General features: G+C 32.5%; 1 protein-coding gene across 1 annotated transcript; it reads left to right on the top strand.

Annotated features, from left to right (window-relative positions):
* Window positions 1-12,773: 12,773 nt before the first annotated feature.
* On the top strand, window positions 12,774-14,673 carry LOC132758109 (uncharacterized). Its single transcript, XM_060749618.1, has 2 exons — window positions 12,774-12,989; window positions 13,450-14,673. The coding sequence occupies exons 1-2, from the start codon at window positions 12,983-12,985 to the stop codon at window positions 14,427-14,429; spliced, it is 987 nt and encodes a 328-aa protein (XP_060605601.1). The 5' UTR covers window positions 12,774-12,982; the 3' UTR covers window positions 14,430-14,673.
* The last annotated feature ends 4,793 nt before the right edge of the window (window positions 14,674-19,466 follow it).

The raw sequence follows: 19,466 nt of genomic DNA, 5'->3' as shown, positions 1-19,466 counted from the left end.
CAATTGCCATGTAGAATAAACTTAAAAAGGGTATTCCTGCAATTAAAGTCTCATTATTACCTGACAGGGGAATTGTTTCCATACCGAAGCTTGAAAAGTATTCATTAACACTTGTTAACTTTTTAATGGATGGAATACCGGGGAACGATAAAGAACGCGCTGAATATAAAGGCGATATGGTTCCCAAGAACGTTATATGCTATTTTTCCAATGCCATATGCGTATCCTTCCCCGGATATTCCAAGAACCATTAGAGATGACTGAAACGTGACAATTAAAAGATAGTCTGCACTGGGCCACGTCTTTGAATTCCTGCCCGCGAGAAAATATTTTCACTGGCGTATTTTTTCTTTCTTTCCCATATTCCCAAAAAAAACCCCTTTCCCGAATGTTTACACCGTTTGGGTACAGAAAAAAAGGGAAAAAAATCCGTTTTTTCCCGAACATTGTTTTTAAAACCCGGGAAAAGGGAAGTCATTTAAATTAACCCCAAACAAAAAGATTTAATTATCTTTGAAATTTTTTTTTTACCTGTCTTTATAGATTTTCACGTTTTATTAAACTGAAAATTTAAAATTATAAAAATAAAGGTGTAAATTGCCCAAAACTTTGTTTTTGAAGAAAAAAAACTTTACATGGCTGTTTTTTGGGATTGTTATTTTTCTATTCATGCGACTGAAAGAAAATTACGGAAAATTGAATCCCATTTGGAAAGCGTTTTCGGGGCATTTTTTTTAAAAATTTTCTTTACAGTACAGTAAAGATTGCAGTTGTAAATAAATTTGATCTATCAATGAAAGTGTTTCATGTTGAAACAAATATTTACTTTTTACTCACTAAACCGTGAGTAAATCAATTATTTTCTATTCTCAAAATACTTCTAAACAACCCAACAAACAACAACAACACAACAACAACAACAACAAAACAAACATTATAGGTTTTAGGTCGTTGTATTTGACAGGAATTATCACATTTCAAGATCAATAATTTCCTTAGTCTAATTGCAAAAAACATCTGCTGGAAAGAGGGCTGTCTCGAATATTCGGCGGAGTCATGATGAAATCAACTGCAAATATCTGAAACTTAGAAAGACTGTAAAAAAATAAAACAGAACATAAAAAGGTGGGTGGGACGGGAATATGTATGCTTTCTTCTGTCATTTTACGAATTGTATTCTGTCAAATACAGACCTCGAGTGACGCTTTTTACACATATGCTCCCTTATATACAGTACACGCACGTGAAAATCGTTCAAAAATTATAAATAAAGGAATGTTTGCAACAGAGTAAATCGAATTAACGTAAAATCATAAATATTTGCTATAGATATAACAGATACCATAAACTGCGTATTGTTCGAAACGAAAATAATTTCATATATTAACCTACTTAGGAAATGTTCTCAGTTATGGAATCCAGACCGAGCCATTATCATATCTTTCTCCGCGTCACTAATAAACCGTAAACAATATTTACATAGAAATAAAACAACTGCACAGCTATGCGCCTACAACATTGAATAATCAGGCATAAGACTTAAATCTATTTCTTTTAAAGAAGGGCTATGCGTTGAATAAGGCTGTCTTATATTAATTTATTTATTAAAAATCAAGTAAAATTCTGAAGATTGGCTTAAAACTTTGGAAGATAATTGCTAGTTTTAATCCTTTGACAACGAAAATTTTCTTTTAAAAAAAACATCCTTGCTCTACAGTATAGTCAAAGATAGTGCGCAAAGTTTGAATTTTAACACTATTTAATTTTTATTTCGTTTATTCTTTTATCTTTTTTAGTATGTTAAATTATTTGTCAATACAACTGGAGTCAAACCTGCAGAATAATTTAATGAAATTTATCATTTGGATATTTTTATAAACTATTTTGTTGATAAATTTCTAAGCGATTTAATGAACATTTATATTATGAATGATAATATTTTGTTCTAAAACAATTATCTGCTTTGAATAGATAATTTATATAATATTAAATCATGTGTCTCAAACTTACCAGCACTATCCGTTACATGTATATTATCAATACAATACAATACAATACAATACTCTTTATTGGTAAGTCAGGTTACAAACATGGTAACAACATGACGATTTATCTAAAATATTGACAATATGTGGGTTAGATCATATATTAGTTAGCTAGTTATCAATTTAAGGTAAATTGAGGCATTAGTGTTGCACGGGGGACAGAATAATAAATACTTTTAACAACAATGTTCATGTTTCTTATGTCAAATGTGAAAAAAAATAACAACAAAACAAAAAAAAACAACAAAAAAAAAACCCAACAAACAAACAATAGTGACAAATAAAAATACAACAAATACAGCAAATGATGGTCATCAAAAATGCAGTCAAACCTATAGTAAATGTAAAACAGGATACCGTGGGGGAATTTTTATTTACTATAGTTAGGCACGGTTTCCATTGAATTTTCGTGACATTTCATTGTTATTGACAGAGATTTTTTTTTTAACAAGGTTAAGTGCCATCGGGGAAGGAAAACAAAACAAAAAAGGATTTGCAAAAAAAAGGATTATTAAACAAACTGGAATGTTTAATAATTGCAATTTGAATTTCGAGCCTTAGGGTGTTATTACTATTTATTATCAAATATATATAATTATTGTTGCGCACGTGTTTAGTAGAAGTAGAGGAAAATATTTTTACTTGAAACTATTATGCCCGGAGAATTTTCTCCAATTTACAGCCTACCTTTCTCGAAACGAAAGGGAAAGGTTAACTTATTGGACCACTAGTATTATGTTTATTTGGACTATCTTTTAAATGTAGTCATTATTTCTCTTGAGAAAAGGGCGATATTTTTAAGTTCCTTGGTAGACTTAGAAGACATAAGTTGTGAAAATTTAAGCATATTGGGCCTATTAAAAAAGTCTCTCGTGGTTTGTTATCTCGTACTACTAAATACTGTTAACATATTATTAATGGCATTACATTTCATTTTTGGACCAATTCACTTTAATCGAAATTTGTTGGTGCATAAAAAGTATTCTGTATTATGTATGTTTTGAACAACATTTCGTATGCCAAACTCGCTTCGGATTTAAAAGGGTGGGGGTGTAACGGGGAAGTAATTTTGATTTTTCTTAAAGACAAAAGCGCACATATAAGCTAGCGTTCTGTTTGTGACTATTTAGTCAACGTTCAAAAGAAGTCACAGATAATTTAGCGTTTTGTTTGTGTTTATTAAGTCAATATCCAAAAGAAATCATCATAAAACTTCCTATAGACTTATGAATCACATACAATATTCGATGTTATTACATTACATCTGAATTCATATATGGAAACAGTAGAAATGCCTTCGTGAAGAGATGCAAAAGACCAGCTTCGAACTAAATTTACTTCAAATGCAAATCCAAGCAACTATAATTAATGAATCTATCAACCGACACACGCAATTTATAGACCCTTCTTAATATAACCTCATACATATTCATAGATTTCTCAGAACGAGGCTAACAGGGCAAGCTTTAATATCTGCTCTGTGTAAACGTATGACGAATATATGGCCGAAAGATTTTCCTACAGTGGCAGAGATCTTCATATTGTACCATTTACTACATACTTATTGAGAACTTTATTTAACATTACAAAAATCTCTTCTGGAGATAAATAAATCATCAACATGCAGGGTTTAATTTATGTTATATACAGGGAAGGATATACATGTATTCAAGACCTGAAAAGTGAATTAATGTTTATGATAATTCCAAGTAATTTCTAATATTCCTTGTCAGAATAAATTTCATGTTAACTCTTTGCAACTTATACAAACATTATCTGTGTTATCAGTATTTTATTGCTAACCTATGTTGGTCAAGAGTGTATAAAGCAATTAACTGATAATAGATGTAAACAGCTGGATGCTGAATTATGTACCATACTTCTCCTAAATTTAGCTATTGAAATAAAAAAAATAACAATTCACTTTGTATTTAAAAGTAAAAAAATCTGGATGACTGTAATATTTTACAGACAGCCTTATCAAATCAAAATAATATTTTGTTTAGATATGATACCACACCCCAGTCTTATACATTTCAATGGATTTTCAGTATCATAACACATGGTGTTGTCTAAAGCAATGTAAAAGTACATTTCAAGCTAAGTAAAGAATGTTAAACTTATATATCATCAACTATTTTAATTAATTACAGTATGAAATACTTAGTATATTACGAATTACAATAATTTGATTGCAAATATCAGTCAAATCTTAAGACGAAGCTTAGGTATCATTAGCTTATTGCACTTGTCCAGTTGGACCGACTTGATTATGTGGTCATATTGTTGGAAGCCTGTACTAGCTGGTATATAATAAATCATTAGGATGCACGGCACTTCTAGAAGATTAATATATATTATGCCTGGACTAACCAACCCCATACATTCCATGTACTTAGGGGACTGAACATTTGCGGAAAACTTATGCAGGGCCTTGCAGTCGGAGGGTATTAGAAAAGGCAGCATCGAGTTTCAGCACTTCTTTTAACATTCCAAGACAAATTCCCTCAACAGTATATATTGCAATAAGAGGACATAATATGTAATTAACATGTTGACATATACCCTGCAGCTGGATCATATATGCAACAAAGCACAATGTTACAAACAAAGTAATGCGATGATTTCTTTTTAATTATTTATTTTAATGTAAGACGCAAAAGACTAAACAAATGGTTTTTTGAAATATGCTAAAAAACATTTCATCAGCTTGCAACACCCCTCTCTTTCTACCAGTCAAGCTGTTTGTTTTGCTTGCTGCATTATAATCACTTTTAATGTTTTTGCTGATGTTTTATAACATTGAAAACTGTCATGAATATATATATATATATATATATATATATATATATATATATATATATATATATATATATATATATATATATATATATATATATATATATATATATATATATATATATATAATATATATTATATATATATATAATATATATGTTGGAAATCCTGTATAACAAGATATACAACTGTCATCATTTGAAAATTTGTTTGTATCAAATGTTCAATATCACATTGACGTTTGTATCAAATGTTCAATATCACATTGACGTTTGTATCAAATGTTCAATTATCACATTGACGTTTGTATCAAATGTTCAATATCACATTGACGTTTGTATCAAATTTTCAATATCACATAGACGTTTGTATCAAATGTTCAATATCACATAGACGTTTGTATCAAACGTTCAATATCACATAGACGTTTGTATCAAATGTTCAATATCACATAGACGTTTGTATCAAACGTTCAATATCACATAGACGTTTGTATCAAATGTTCAATATCACATAGACGTTTGTATCAAACGTTCAATATCACATAGACGTTTGTATCAAACGTTCAATATCACATATACGTTTGTATCAAATGTTCAATATCACATTGACGTTTGTATCAAACGTTCAATATCACATAGACGTTTGTATCAAACGTTCAATATCACATAGACGTTTGTATCAAACGTTCAATATCACATAGACGTTTGTATCAAACGTTCAATATCACATAGACGTTTGTATCAAACGTTCAATATCACATAGACGTTTGTATCAAATGTTCAATATCACATAGACGTTTGTATCAAATGTTCAATATCACATAGACGTTTGTATCAAATGTTCAATATCACATAGACGTTTGTATCAAACGTTCAATATCACATAGACGTTTGTATCAAATGTTCAATATCACATTGACGTTTGTATCAAACGTTCAATATCACATAGACGTTTGTATCAAATGTTCAATATCACATAGACGTTTGTATCAAATGTTCAATATCACATAGACGTTTGTATCAAATGTTCAATATCACATAGACGTTTGTATCAAACGTTCAATATCACATAGACGTTTGTATCAAATGTTCAATATCACATAGACGTTTGTATCAAACGTTCAATATCACATAGACGTTTGTATCAAACGTTCAATATCACATAGACGTTTGTATCAAACGTTCAATATCACATAGACGTTTGTATCAAACGTTCAATATCACATAGACGTTTGTATCAAAATGTTCAATATCACATTGACGTTTGTATCAAATGTTCAATATCACATAGACGTTTGTATCAAATGTTCAATATCACATAGACGTTTGTATCAAACGTTCAATATCACATAGACGTTTGTATCAAACGTTCAATATCACATAGACGTTTGTATCAAATGTTCAATATCACATAGACGTTTGTATCAAACGTTCAATATCACATAGACGTTTGTATCAAACGTTCAATATCACATAGACGTTTGTATCAAATGTTCAATATCACATAGACGTTTGTATCAAATGTTCAATATCACATTGACGTTTGTATCAAATGTTCAATATCACATAGACGTTTGTATCAAATGTTCAATATCACATAGACGTTTGTATCAAACGTTCAATATCACATAGACGTTTGTATCAAACGTTCAATATCACATAGACGTTTGTATCAAATGTTCAATATCACATAGACGTTTGTATCAAACGTTCAATATCACATTGACGTTTGTATCAAATGTTCAATATCACATTGACGTTTGTATCAAATGTTCAATATCACTGTTTGTTTTCTTCCTAAGTTTTCTGTAATTCTTCTTTGAACTGTTTGATAGTTTCTTTTTCATCTGTTATGCATTTGCCATGAAGAGATATTACAACTTAAGGCGATTCAAATACCAGTTGTCAATTTGTGTTCATGACTGTTACCAATGGAATTCCTGAAAAATATATACATTTTATTTAGAAGTGGAAACAAGAATTATGACATTTCTAGAATATATCAATTAATATTTTAATTGCACATACATTTTTACAGTGGCTGAACTTTATTTATGTTTAAAAATGAAAATTAAGTCTTGCAACATGTGTTGTACCTTTCATCTGGCAAAATTTCTTCTTTAGTGTTCATCATACTGTTGTGTTCATAACTTCTCTAGTCAAACCAAGAAAGTACATCTATTATCTTCATTTTTTTTCGAATTGGTGTCCATGATCGATAATTTTATTGTGTGAAATGCTTCAAAAGAGCAACTGTTGTCATGTATTGATCTGAAATAGTACATAAAATAACTGTTATTGCTTTTTAGTATAAAAACGGTATTGATTTAGATTCTGAAGCAATTATGTTTTAAATGTCATAATTATAAGTGTGATATTTAAATGAAATTCATGAACAAAACATATTTTTATGTTAATAATTAAATAAAACATTAAAAAGAATGAGAAATCAGATTAATTAAGATAAGTAGTTATACATCTAAAGTAGTTTGGTTTAAAAAAGAATAGAACAATGGAATTTTACCTTGAAATGTTCTCATTCATTCCTTTATATTTTCACAATCCCTGCATTTATTAAACTCACATCCTCAGGTATTTTATAAAAAAATAACCGTATACTCATATCTAGAATTAGAATCACATAGTGGAACACAACAATAAAAATGAGGTTTAACACACTAGGGCTTCTCAGACCAGACATTATTTGTTTACATTCATGCCCTGTTAGCCTCTCTCTGGTGATGGAATGTAAAGCATGCATATAATTTGAGAAAGGCCTTAAACGTTGATGGAATGTTCAGGGAACATGTAATATCAGTAAGCACGGCACGCTAATTAAATAAAGTTATTGTAACTGGTAAAATGGATAAATCACCCTTTTGATAAAATATGGGTCATATTAATTACAAAATTGAGGTAAGTCATTAGCATGGCCAACAGTTTATCAGCAGGACTCGTTTTAGGCAGGCTTCAAATGCTTACAGCTGATGTATACAAAATATAAAGAACATATAAAAACACTACACGTTAAAAGCTACCATGCCTAGAATACATGTACTACTAGTAGAATGTGTTTCGTCGCCGACTTCAACTGCTGTCCCTTTTTGTTCAAATGAACGATGTGTGCTACACGTCATTTATAGCATAGTGTCACGACAAAACCAACATAATGGGTTTGCGACCAACGTGGATCCAGACCAGCCTGCGCATCCGCGCAGTCTGATCAGGATCCATGCTGTTCGCTTACAAACCCTATTACAAGTAGAGAAACTGATAGCGAACAGCATGGATCCTGATCAGACTGCGCGGATGCGCAGGCTGGTCTGGATCCATGCTGGTCGCAAACGCACTATGTTGGTTTTGTCGTGACACGGCTCATTTGTAGCATAGTGTCACCATCGCACGTAACGTTATGTTATACTCGCGTATCCCATGCTTTATCACGTATAATAATAATTATAAATCAAGACAGGTGATCAACTCTAATGTAAATGAGTCATTAAACACGAAATGTTTATCTCTTAAGCTTTAAATTACAGCTGTAACGGCCTATATAATAATTAGACACTTTTCACGCATGCCATACAATCTTTATAGATATTCCCTTTTTAAGTGTACTATTAACCAGAATGGCGACAAACTCATTTAAACGAAATTAATTCTGATGTCATTAAATAACAATATATTTTCTCATAAAATATGAATCTCATCATCACCATCATCATCCTCATCATCATCATCATCATCATCAAAAGCAATAACAACAACAGCAGCAGCAGCAACAGCATCAGCTGCTTCTTCTTCAAGTACATTATACTTCTATCATCATCATCATCTTCTTCAGCAGCAGCAGCAGCATATAACCAACATTATCAGCATTATTATTACTACCTTAATCACCACTAACATCATCATAATCATCATCGTCATCATGGTATGTTTCTTTAATTATATTTCATTGTGTGTAAGAAAGCTGTTTAACACTATCATGTAATCAAATCAATGGCTTCTGAGCTTTACCTTATCCTTACTGTAGCTCGAATAATTTCTCTTTTTCAAAAAAATATCTAGCAAAACTCTACCCTTACTTAGAAATCCCTCTTATTGGATTTTCTTTAAAATCTGATCAGTAAATTTTCCCTTTTCACAAAATTTGTTCAGTTACTTTCCAATGCCTTCCCATTTTTCAAGGTTATGAACACTAAGAAAAGATTAAACCTTCCGGAAACTTATTAAAACTTTATTACAACACTAAAAATAAAAATGTTATTATATATAAATAATATATTTATATTTGATAATAAACCTATTTAAAATAAAGGCACATTATGTCTCAGGAGGGATTTTTTTCCTTCTTTAGAAAGGGCAAACATGATAAGTATATAGAGGATATTTGTTTAGTTCAGTATAAGTAAGATCAGAATATATTTCACAGAGTGTGCACCAAAAGGTATATTTCACGAGTGGCGCAGCAACGAGTGAAATATGAACTTTTGGTGTTCACAAGGTGAAATATATTTCGATCTTACACTAAACTAAACAAATTTTCTTTTTATTATATGCAAAGAAACGTTTTAGAAAGACATTAAACCTAATACTGAATGAAAAGCGCACCAAATAATAATACAACGTGGCGTCATTCACGACGTCACGTCATTAAGTTGGTTCCCAGTACTGTGCACGCTGGTATTCACTGAAACAACGTAAGGGGCTTAAATTCAAAACAGTGAAATTATAAAGTTGATAATTTCACTATTTCAAACAGTGAAATTATCAGTTTTATATCACTGATATATTTCTATAAACCACCGAAAAGCATGTAATAAAACGTTTTCATGATGGTTTTAAAGCATGATAGATGCTTATCACCTGACCAAATAAGATAATGTGTTATGAAAGTAAAAAATGTAAACAAAGTAGTATTTTGGCTTCCATACAAAACACTAAATCACTTTAACTACTAATTGCCATGAGGCAACAGAAGCAAAAGATGGTTGGCCAATGTGTATCGTTTTGTAAATTATACTGGAACATCAAAAATGAACAGCTTTTGAGAAATAAAAATTAAAGCATTTCTGAAGCATAATGGGCGATATTTTATACAGTTTTTATTATTAATTTGTGTCATTTCTATCCAACAGTTTAGTATTGAGAATAGAATACTGATTAAGTCGGGACTGATGGATTGAAATTAATTAAACTGCATATGTGCACACTTAGTCATTTTACTCTAATGAAAAGTTACGTGAATTACTTCTTCGAATAATATTTTTTCTTAAAGGCCCACCACGCCCTAAAAATCATTATATTTAACTTGTTACTTTTGCTGTCCTATTATAGCCGCCAAAAGGTAACTTATTGGCTAATAACCTGAGCCATATTTTGCTTCTTTTGCTTTTTGGTAATTAGTACAATTATTGATCGAGTGATTTAGTATTTTGTAAGGAAGTCAACATACATTTTGCTACTTTTATGACAAAATAATTTCACATAAAGCACTATCTTTTAAAGTATCAAGCATTTTACATGCTCTAAAACCTTTATTTAAATGTTTCAAATGTTTAAAACTCATGTTTGCTTTCGCTTTCTATAACAAGGAGGGGGAAAAATGCTTCTGAGACATAATGTGCTAATTATCAACTTTTTCGGACGTGGGGGGTGCCTTTCTTTCACAAGAACATATCATCGTTCTTATTAAGATACATCCCGGGTGGAATGGTTCCACAAGTCTATCCAAAGTTCCAAACCAATATAATATCAGTGTGAAAGTCAATATAAAAATATACTTCATGATAAAAACATATCATACGCATGGATTTACATGAAGGATCGTCACCAGCAAGTGGGTCTCATAAATAAACTCTTCTGACAGTGTATAATCGTGACACTCAAATATCAATAAAAATACACACGCGTTGAAATACTGCTACATGTTTAAAAAGGTACTTAGAATGACAGGCTGAAATCTGTACTACTTTACTTTGTGATTCACGTTGTCGCAATTATTCATCAGTACAATATATGTCCTTTACTCATCACGACTTATAAACATACTAATCCTGGCATATCACGATGACAGTAAATTAACTCACTGTTATTTCATGTATATATAGTTAACTATATATACATGAAATAACGGTGTACGTTTTTCGACATCTAAAATAAAGGCAGAATTTTAAAGAAAAGCCCTAGAAGCGAACAGTTTGGACCGGAATGAGACTATAGCTATAGCTAAGTTCTCACAATCCGTCCATGGAAGTCAATATTATTATATAGTTGTCCGAATATACACTGATCATTCTAAAGATTTTACTTTTTTATACAAGCAAGTATAAATGTGAATATTCTTTTTTAAATTTTACCCCGTATACAAACAGAAATTAATACTTGTTACTATAATTATTAAAGATCAACAAATTTAAGCGATTGTTTCAATTGGTTATAAGTTTCACGTGAGCAATTATGAAAAGACCGCTGTACATAAGCACGTGCAAAATGTGACCGTTTCAGTAGATTTCGCAAAGAGGGTACCAATATGGATACGCACCGTGACGTTAGTGGAGTAAATGCAAACCTATGTCTTTATGCAGGACTGTCTAGCTTGATAACTCCTAAACCCTTAACCTGCTGGCGGCAAATAAAACTACCCATGCGACCAGCGCAGACCTAATAATATCTGTCATATTTTGCGGTTCGGATCGGAATATCCGTCCCGAGGTGACCCGCCCATTGGGCGGTAACGAGGCTTGCCGAGTTACCGCCCATGGGCGGGTGACCGAGGGACGGATATTCCGATCCGAACCGCAAACATATGTCAGATATTTTTTCTTGCATATTCTACCATATTTCATTTTATTTCAAATTCTTTATCTTTATTTTCAATGAAAATTTATATCATTACAACCGTAACTACTTTCTTACAGCAGCGTATGAATTACAAAATTATTCATAACGGTAAAATGACGTCATCTTTATCGTGCCATTGTACAGCACGCGACTCATCTGGAACCCCCCGTGCCAGATGAAATTTCCGGTATGGGTAAAACTAACGGAAACGCCAGTCTGATATGCAAGAAAAGGTCAGTCGGCACATCCATGCCGTCTGTCATAGTCTTCATGTCCTGTTCACTAGTAGTCAAAATTATAATATGAAAATCTCCCTTTGAAAGGACGAACGGCTGTTTTCAGATTGAAAAATGGGCACGTCCATTTGAAGTTATAAGAATGGTTAGGGTTAAAGTATTCACATACACACCTAGAACTATCTTTGTTCCTTCTCTATTCAATAATCGCGAATTGACACTCTTTGGTTTACATGGCCCTAATACGTACCCATACATATATTCTTTGGTATTTAAAGAAGGGTTTTTGGACAGAGAAACAAATAGAATGCTTGAATAAAGTATCAAGTTTTAACTTAATTGAATTATGTAATCTTAACAAGTTCAGCATTTGGTAAATAAAATTTATAATTCATATATCTTTTTCTCGCGCGCGTTTTAATTACTTTGGTAAGACGAATTATAATCCCACATGCTCGTATTTGTTTATATGTTTGCTAGCAATACGATTTAGTTCAGATAATACTTTAAACTTCCGAGTTTTCGTCTTCGTACTTTCACATATTCACTTTTCAGATTACTTCAGGTGGCCCTTACAGAACTTCGTATAAATTTCTACGAAAATCTTTTTTTTTTAAAGTGGTATAAATTGAATATATTTGGTGGATCTTGAATGAATGTAATAATTATATAATTTATTTGTGTGCATTTTCTCAGTATTCATCCGAGTTTATTACCATTTAATTATTGTGTTTTTGTACATACATTATGTCAAAATGACAAAAATCTGTGAGAACTGAATATAAATAAATTTTATCGGAAAGACGATCCGACCATTAGCTTTAAATTAATTTTGCGAGTTTTTATAAACATTACTGGTGTCTCATAGCGTGTTTAAGGTGAAAGTGAAATTACAAGATTATCAAAAATAGAATATGAAATATTCAGTGAGGAAATTCATATAAAAAATAATATAAAAAATACACAAACGGTTTCATCGCACACTGATCACGGTGGCTTATCATGTGATTCGTTACATATCGCGGGCAGACAAAAAAGTAACAACGCGGAAAAAATGGAGGGTTATTTACGTTTACTTTTTATCAGAATCATTTTCGTAAAACGACACTTATCTAGTACAAGTCATTATATAAATATTGTTCCGCGGTTATATGACTTTTACGTGTCCAATTGTAGCAGTTTTCCTGGGAATTAAAAAAATTCTTACTTAATATGTCTAATTTGATTAAGTTTACAAGAACGAAAAACGACACTATTTATTTATACTGAGTTTAACAGTGTGCGTACATTATAGTTTAGGCCTAAAATGTAACATATCTTTTCTGATTATACTTAAAAGATGTTTATTTTATATTAAAAAAGAAACTCTTTAGCAATTACATGTGTCAGTATATTCAAGCATCTAATTTGGTCATAATATAATCGTATTTATTTCATATAACTATCCTCGTCCTCTTCTTAAATTATCCTATCCCTATCTTGATGTAGATCTTGAAAATATCTTCTTTTTTCATTTTTCAGTAAAGATGAATTTGTGCTTCTCCGTCGCTTTTGCCGCGCTTTTGTTGCTAGTGTCTGCAAATCAAACTCTAACTACTGAAGAACTACAAATGATGAGAGATAATAATTACACAATAACTGTAGATGAGAGAGACAACACTGTTATATTTGAACATATTGGAGTGCCTGACCATACATCTGAAAGAGGGTGGGGAAATAATCACGAGGTGGAAATTGTTAATCACAAATACACTCTGCATCTCAAACCAACTGTCGCTTTAATTAAAAAAGGATGTGCAGGGGGATTCGGCGTTGTTGGACTTGCAGTAACCGGTGCGGCGTTTTATAACCCGTTTACTTTATATGGATGGGACGCCGTTAATGGAGAATGTGCCGAGGAGCTTGATAATTGCAAAGGACATCCAAGTCCTGACGGAACATATCATTACCATGGTGTCCCAGAATGCCTTTATACTGGAGATGTTGCAGACAAATTTCTAGGCGTAGCTCTGGACGGTTATCCAATCTACGGACCCATGGACAGTACTGGTAAAAACTGGACCTCTGCTGAGTTAGACCAATGTCATGGGCATACCTATAATGGAAGGTACATGTATAGAGCAACTTTTGACTTTCCCTATCTCATCAGTTGTTTCCATGGAGACAGTGTGAGAGTCCAACAGTCAGGACCACCTGTCAACAATGGTGGCAATGAAACACGAGAACCGCCAGTGGACGACAGACCGTCTGCAAATGGAACAATTGGCAATGCTCCTGGAGTCGGTGAAGCGATTCCACAGAAATGTCGGATGGCCAAGTACCCAAACTGGAACTCTGAGATTTGTTACGTTGTTTGTAGGAATCCTGGAAATGAACTCGACAATTGTTTAGATAATGATATTGGCGGCAGCTCGTCAGTTTTTAATTCCCTATCCGTTATCTATATCGTCACCGCTTCTTTCGTTTTTTTACATTTTCCTGTAACTGACACTTTCCTGTAACTGAGCATTAGGCCAAGTTGAAATGTGTGATATGTTTGAGCCTTAAACTATCCTTGTTACTTATAACTTATATAATTTGAATCTTATTGAATCATCTGAATGAAATCACAGTTGTGCAATAAAACGTTTGGCAAAAGAACATGAACAAAGCGTTAAACAGTTATTTTATGTTGCGTAAATTTGCAGTAAAGCTCTATGAATAAGAGTTCTTTTCAATTCAATGTGGTATTAAATGTATGTGCAAAGATTATTTCGTATTTATACTCACTACCTTAAGTTTATTACATTTTGATTTCATTGAAAATGCATAATGAATTGTGTGAGTATGTACACTGCAAACAAAATTTGAGCCGCGTCATGACAAAACCAACATAATGGGTTTGCGACCAGCATGGATCCAGACCAGCCTGCACATCCGCGCAGTCTGATCAGGATCCATGCTGTTCGCTATCAGTTTCTCTACTTGCTATAGGGTTTGTAAGCGAACAGCATGGATCCTGATCAGACTGCGCCGATGCGCAGGCTGGTCTGGATCCATGCTGGTCGCAAACGCACTATGTAGGTTTTGTCATGGCACGGCTCATTTAAAAGATTTAACCTTCAGGAAACTTATTCAAACTTTAACTTGTTTTATGAGTTTTGTCGTGACGCGGCTCATTTTATTCTTGCAGTCCATCAACTTATCTTTTCTATTTCAAGTCGAGTATAGAAAGCGAAATAAGATATTTAATGCGCAAAAATATCTCCCACATTTAATGTTTGTAAAACGTTTTTTGAAACGTTCATGTTTTACTATGTTAAAATTAAATAATTCTATGATATATATAAAATGAAAAATAGAAAAAAACGTTAGCTCAAGATTTGGCAAAAAATCTTATATGACCTTTTCAAAATTTCAAAGCGAATTAAAAAGGACGAACACTGATTACCTTTTAGTGTGCGTAACTATACATGTATCTATACCAATTAGACATATTTGGAAAAATAAGCCACCTTATAAATAACAATAAGGAAATGGCATATCTAAAAGGCTCTTTCTCCCTTTTTGGTATGAGAAGGGGAATCCTGTGAATCGTACGGTCATTTTCCTTTTAACATGTCCTCGATACATGTATGTAATCGCACGGTCGAAAATAATTAACAAAATAAAGTTTTCAGAAGTGTTTTGGTTTAGAAGCGTTCTGGTGCCAACTGCTAATGATTTTCTAAAACACTCACTCGTAATAGCAACTTTTAAAAGCCTTATAAGGATTTTTGAACAAATTTTGCTACAAAATTTTTAACAGTTGCAATTATAAGACGGGTTGTAAATTAATCCTATATGTTTCAGATATCTTTCAAAGTCATGTGATTATTGTTATTGCATATGGGGCATCTATTTGGGGAACAAGATCCTATTCTTGCATAAATGCAGTGCAGAGTCGAGCAATGAGATTCTTTATGGGGTTGGGTAAATATACCCCTATTAATGCCATTTATGGTGAGTTAGTTTGGCAACCCCCTCATGTGAAACAGTGAAGATCTGTGTCTCAACATTGGCATAGAGTGAAGTCAATGGATAGTGAGAGAATTAATTTCAAGATTTTTAGATTTTGTGACAGTAAGAGTAATAATAGTTGCAAAAATTGGCAATTTCTGTTTGTCAAACAATTTATTGAATATGTCAAACGATTTTATTAACATGTCTTCCAAATATTTTTGTGATAAGATAAGTAAGTGCACCATGGATACTTTCATTCATGATTGGAGAACCAGTATTCAAAATGTCACGGGTCCCTCTGGTAGAGGTAGAAATAAACTTAGGACTTATACGCAGTTTAAATCTGTTTATGAATCTGAAAAGTATGTTGAATGTTCAACTTTGTCTAGTAAATACAAGTCTGCGTTAGCTAAGTTTAGATGTGGAGTTGCCCCCTCCGTTTAGAAACGGGGAGATATGAAAATATCCCAGAAGAGCAGCGTCTATGTCCATTTCTATAATATGAACTGTGGAGTTATCCCTCTTAGTAATAGTTATAACAAGTCTCTTGTAATTCTATCGAGAATGGCTATATACAATTTTAATGTTTTAAATGTTTTATATGTATATATGTGTATAGATGAGACTATAATAAAGAATAAATATATATGTGATAGTTTAAAGGGAATTAACTATCAAGTGTTTATTTCACATTTGATGCAATGCTATTAATTTCCCTTTAACTGATACTACATATATAATTAGTGTTGCTGATGATAACAATATTGATGGTGGTGTTTTTTCTTGTGGTGGTGGTGATGATGATAATAATGCGTTTAATTAGGAAAAGAAGGGCGGAGTGGACGACGGCGAATGTCATGTTGATGATGATGGTGAGTGCTGTCGTTGTTATTGATAATAGTAATAATAATAATAATAATAATGATAATAATAATAATATGATGATGATGATGATGATGATGATGATGATGATGACCTTAGTAGGTTATGTTTTATTACAGACGACGTTCGGATTAAATTAACGTTTGAAAAGCAACCTTGTTGTCCTCAGTATTTGACACTGTTCTTAATGATTTTTTAATTAAAGAGGTGAATTAACAATCTCACTAATATAATAATATTTCGTTACGATGGAAAGTTGGCGAACTGACTAATTATGTGGTTTTATATCGTAAATTTAAAAAAGAACAAAAACACATTTACATTAAGTTAAATGTGATGTTGAGTCACAAGCGTGAAGCGTGTCGCGTTTTTTGGTATATTGTGGTTTAGTCAGAGCTGAAATTTAAACTTTAAACTAGAATTTAAATCAAAATATATACATTATGTGGTTAATGGTTCATTATATTCGAATTCAAACTCCTGTTTTGATTTTAATAAATGTAATATTTATATAATGTAGCATAGTTTTCTAACCCCAAAATGATCGCCGTGTTATATATAATATTAAATTAATTTATCCCAAAAATTAAATTAGTTTTAATTCTTAATACAAAACACCAAATTCATTTTTCAAAGGACAACGGTAGCTTGATGTTGTTTCAAATGTGATATTTATGACTAGTATTCAATGATAATTGATCACTTATATTATTCATCATAATTATATAGTACATAATTCAACAGTCAACTATGACTTTAAACACTTCAAAAGTCATACCTACACTGTTGCCATGCTACTTTTTTCCAGTTTAATTTGTGGTGTCCCTCAATATGTACATACATTATCGCACGAATAAAACCAATGATCAGTTTTAATGTAGCTGGATAGCTTCCTCACATGACAGTATAAAATCCATACCGGTGAGGGTTTAATGAGTTTCGAAGTCAGGGGCCTTAATTACTGGGCTTCGGATGCGCCACTTGTCAGTGTTAAGGAATGCATACAGAAGATTTGGTTAAATGTTAAACAGGCCGAATCAGGAAAACACGTTTCTGGCACGTGTCTGGTGTACATAAAATCTACTACAAGAAACTTAAATTCAAGAATACCACTTAAGGGGACACAAGTCTGAGCCTAGTCATAGAAATCCTGGTTACTTTACCTGTTAAATATTACGTTTTGCGGATAACCGTATACCAAATTAAAACATCAGTTTAAACTATTGTTATGCCCTTTATATTAACAATGTTTGTATTTTCATGTTAAGAGTGGCAATGGTATAATTGCAGAGTAAGACCAGCATGTACATCCAATCCTGAGTGTTCACTATAACATGAATTAAAGGCGGACTTTAAATAATATTAGGTATGAAATTTTAGAAAATTTTCATAATCATTTTAAAAAGTAAACATATTTATTTCATCGAGTGAACTTTAAAAACAGTATTCTCACTCGTGGCTACGCCACTCGTGAAAATACTGTTTTTAAAACTCACTCAATGAAATAAAATTTCATTTTACACACAAACAAACAAATATCCTCTATTTAAACGTTAATACAAATATTGAGCTTGATCTTAAATTGTATCCCCTTTTTCTGATCTAGCGATTTTTGTAATTTTTACTGTTATTCCGACATTTTATCACAAAATAAGTTTGTTTCTTTGCAAACTATATTCGTTTATAATCATGTACACTAGACAATTACAATTTTTATATGCATCAAATCATATTAGCGTAATAATATTATGAACAATATAATACTGTGTTTCTTACCTCCGATCAGATCAACTCGATCAAGCACGATCAAGCGATCGGGTTACGGTCTAGCTCGGTCTGCATGCGTGATCGGGGGTGATCGGGTCGGTCTACATTGGTTGGCATGGCTCGGGCTTCCTACCCGAATTTTTTTGACATGTCAAAAAAATCGAGTAGCGATCGAGTAGATCAGCGGTCGAGAAGCGTTCGTATAGTGATCGAGAAGAATATCTAGTTGATCGTGAATAAATCGTGTAACGATCTAGTTTGGTCGGGTATACCTCGGGTATACATGATATTACCCGATCTGTACACGATCATATCGACTTCTACTCGAGCATTATCCGATGGCAACCCGATCAACTCGACCTCTGTTCGATCTATTGTCCAGAATAACTAGACTACTACCCGACTGCTACACGAACAAACACGATAGCTTCCCGATAGTTATTCGACCATACACGAGTTCACGAAACCTAAACAATATAAAGATGTAAACTTATTGTTGGCGTCCCATTAGTTGTTACAAATTTGAAGATAGAGCAACTTCCAAATTCTTACAACAAAAATGCCTAGAAAGGGCAAAAAGGCATTATGCAGCACGAGTAGTAGGACTATCTGGACCACAACTGCAACTGCTCAATCTCCATCATGAACTGATTTGAACTAGGAATGTTTAAGATTTTATTCTAAACAATTCGATACACGACTATTCACGACTAGATTACGATCATTACGATCTGGTCGGGTGGAAATTTTGGCAACGATCGAGCAGTGGTCCAGTTAGTCTAGTTGAGATCGTGTATGACTCGCGTATAGGTCTGGGTGATCGAGAAGAAGTCGGGATGTTGGTCGGGTTGTCGTCGACATGAAGTCGTAAAACATCGTGTAGGGTCGACTTGAGGTCGTGTAGGAGT

Source organism: Ruditapes philippinarum, unplaced genomic scaffold (assembly GCF_026571515.1).
Source record: "Ruditapes philippinarum isolate M1 unplaced genomic scaffold, ASM2657151v2 ctg13181_1_1_1_1, whole genome shotgun sequence".
In the NCBI taxonomy this organism is placed as follows: Eukaryota; Metazoa; Mollusca; class Bivalvia; order Venerida; family Veneridae; genus Ruditapes; species Ruditapes philippinarum.
This window is presented reverse-complemented; position numbering and strand designations above follow the sequence as displayed.